The sequence below is a fragment of the Poecilia reticulata genome, unplaced genomic scaffold, assembly GCF_000633615.1.
Source record: "Poecilia reticulata strain Guanapo unplaced genomic scaffold, Guppy_female_1.0+MT scaffold_236, whole genome shotgun sequence".
Lineage (NCBI taxonomy): Eukaryota > Metazoa > Chordata > Actinopteri > Cyprinodontiformes > Poeciliidae > Poecilia > Poecilia reticulata.
In genome coordinates, this window is record NW_007615028.1 from 108,997 (window position 1) to 111,115 (window position 2,119).

Genomic DNA, 2,119 nt, shown 5'->3' on the forward strand with positions numbered 1-2,119 from the left:
TCTTGCATTTTGTTCTTCATTCATTTCCATTTAGTTTCCTTTGATTAGTTTTATCCTCTCTTGGTTTATTGCTATGTCCACTTTAGTTTCTTTCCTGTTGCTACATTTATTTTATCGTTTATTGACCATCAGTAATCTTCACTCATCACCTGCTGCGCCTCCTAATCGTCATGTTTCACATCATGTGTTGATTTTTCACTGTTCAGCGTCGGATTCTCTGTTTTTATGCCATAATTCACATCTAGTTCGTTGCTCCATTTCATGTCCCGTTTCTCCTGTTTCAGAGTTTAGCGCAATGTGAACGTCTTTTTTAACCCCTTAAGGTGCAGGGCGGTGGGGAAGCGTATCGATGGGGAAAAGGCAGACTGACATAAACCTTTTAAAACAACAGAAACAATTTCTGCATTCTGATTATTGAAATGTAAAAGTGCTGTGTTGTTCTATCACCCCGTTTCATACCGGACCACTTACAGCTCCGTGTTAACGCTATAAAATGAACGCTCTCTATCGTGGAATCACCATGGAGGGATTCCTTTTTTTCTTTATTTAAATGTGTTCATTGTTCAGAGGGATACAAAGTGAGGGTATCGTGATTTTAGCTACCAGTAGCAGGAGAACGGAGCTGCACCAAGAAGCTAACAGAAGCTACAAACACTGAATAGAAGAAGAGCTGCCATCGATACAGTTGCAGCCAAGCATGATTTAATGTTACACAATACAGTTTTACCAAGTTGCTCCAAGTCTAAACTGGCTTTGTTTGCATTTAAGGTATAAAGTTTACCTTCGACCAAACGCCCCCCAAAGGCATCCCAGCGCCCCCCTTTTGTAAAAATGTCCGCCAGCGCCCCCTGCCGTCCTCTGAACGCCCCCTGGGGGGCGGTACCGCACACGTTGAGAACCGCTACTCTACTGTGTCAAATGCTTCTCTGAAATCCAGCAACAAGACAGCAGCAGCTCAGAGTCCAGAGAGAGACAGAGGGACAGACAGAGGGACAGGTGTGTCCTCACCTGTGGTGCTGCGGCGTCTCTTCTCCGGCAGGGCGGGGGGCAGTGTCTCCGAGGACGACAGGTCGGTGTGGAGGAAGTCGTAATCCGGGTCATCCTCTGAGGAAAGACAGAATTAGAACCGGGTCCAGCCTGGTTCTACACCCCGACCAGAACCAAGAACCAGGACTGAGGCGGTTCTGAGTCCAGTCTGTCTCTGGAGGACCGCAGGACAGAACTAGGCCGGTGTCATGGATCAACTGGTGGCTAAATTAAGTGGTGGGGGCAGCTGGGAAAGACGGATGTTCCTGTGGGCGTGGCTTTTTCGGACCCCTTTACCGAACCAGGAAGTAAACCACAGACATCATTTACTAAACAATGCGATAAGCTTAAAGAACATGTCAGTCAATGCAAGTGAAGACGTAAAATAATGGTCATTACTTTAACAATGCTGAGTGAAACTCTGTTTAGTACAGTCTCCTCTTGAAGTCCTCTTGATTATATTTCAATATATTCTTGAATATTCCTTCACATACAAATAATTATGTTGTGACTGGGTCTAAGAGAAAGCTGGCACATTTTCTCATCCGTTTATTTACGTTTGTCGTGTTTTGATCAGGAAATGACACAGCCACCTCATGTTTTACTAACATCTGCGTTGAGGACCCCGTTTGAACGTCACTAGTTAACCTAGTGACTGCGGCTCGATTGTTTTTTTAAGTTTATTTCCCATCGTCTACTACGGTGGCCGACAGGCGCAAATGCGCAGCTCTATAGACAATTGTTTAGAAACAAGTTTTCACATGTAACATTAAACACATATGCGTCAAACAGGAATTACAACAAAGTTTTGTAAGCTATTTTGTCACAGTTAGCATTTTCAACAGGCATTGACGCAGCCACCTACAATTTAGAAACATCTGCGGTGCGCATAGATTTCAACCAGTTAATTTAGCCACCAGTTAATCCATAACACCGGTTCTTGTATACCTACCTGCTGAAGTCACTGCCAGCAGGGGGCAGCAGTCCCCAAACACAGGAAGTGGCAGCTGAGAGGATGTGATGTCACTCACAACCCCTTCTGTGGGCAGGAAGTGTGTGTGTGTGTGTGTGTGTGTGTGTGTGTGTGTGTGTG

General features: G+C 45.1%; 1 protein-coding gene across 1 annotated transcript in view; it reads right to left on the minus strand.

The window, feature by feature from the left end:
- Positions 1 to 955: 955 nt before the first annotated feature.
- Positions 956 to 2,119, minus strand: part of LOC103460404 (rap guanine nucleotide exchange factor 1) — an 11,993-nt gene continuing 10,829 nt past the window's right edge. Inside the window, exon 9 of the mRNA XM_017303277.1 lies at positions 956 to 1,104. Coding sequence (XP_017158766.1) covers positions 956 to 1,104 — 149 coding nt within the window. The remainder of the gene's footprint in view (positions 1,105 to 2,119) is intronic.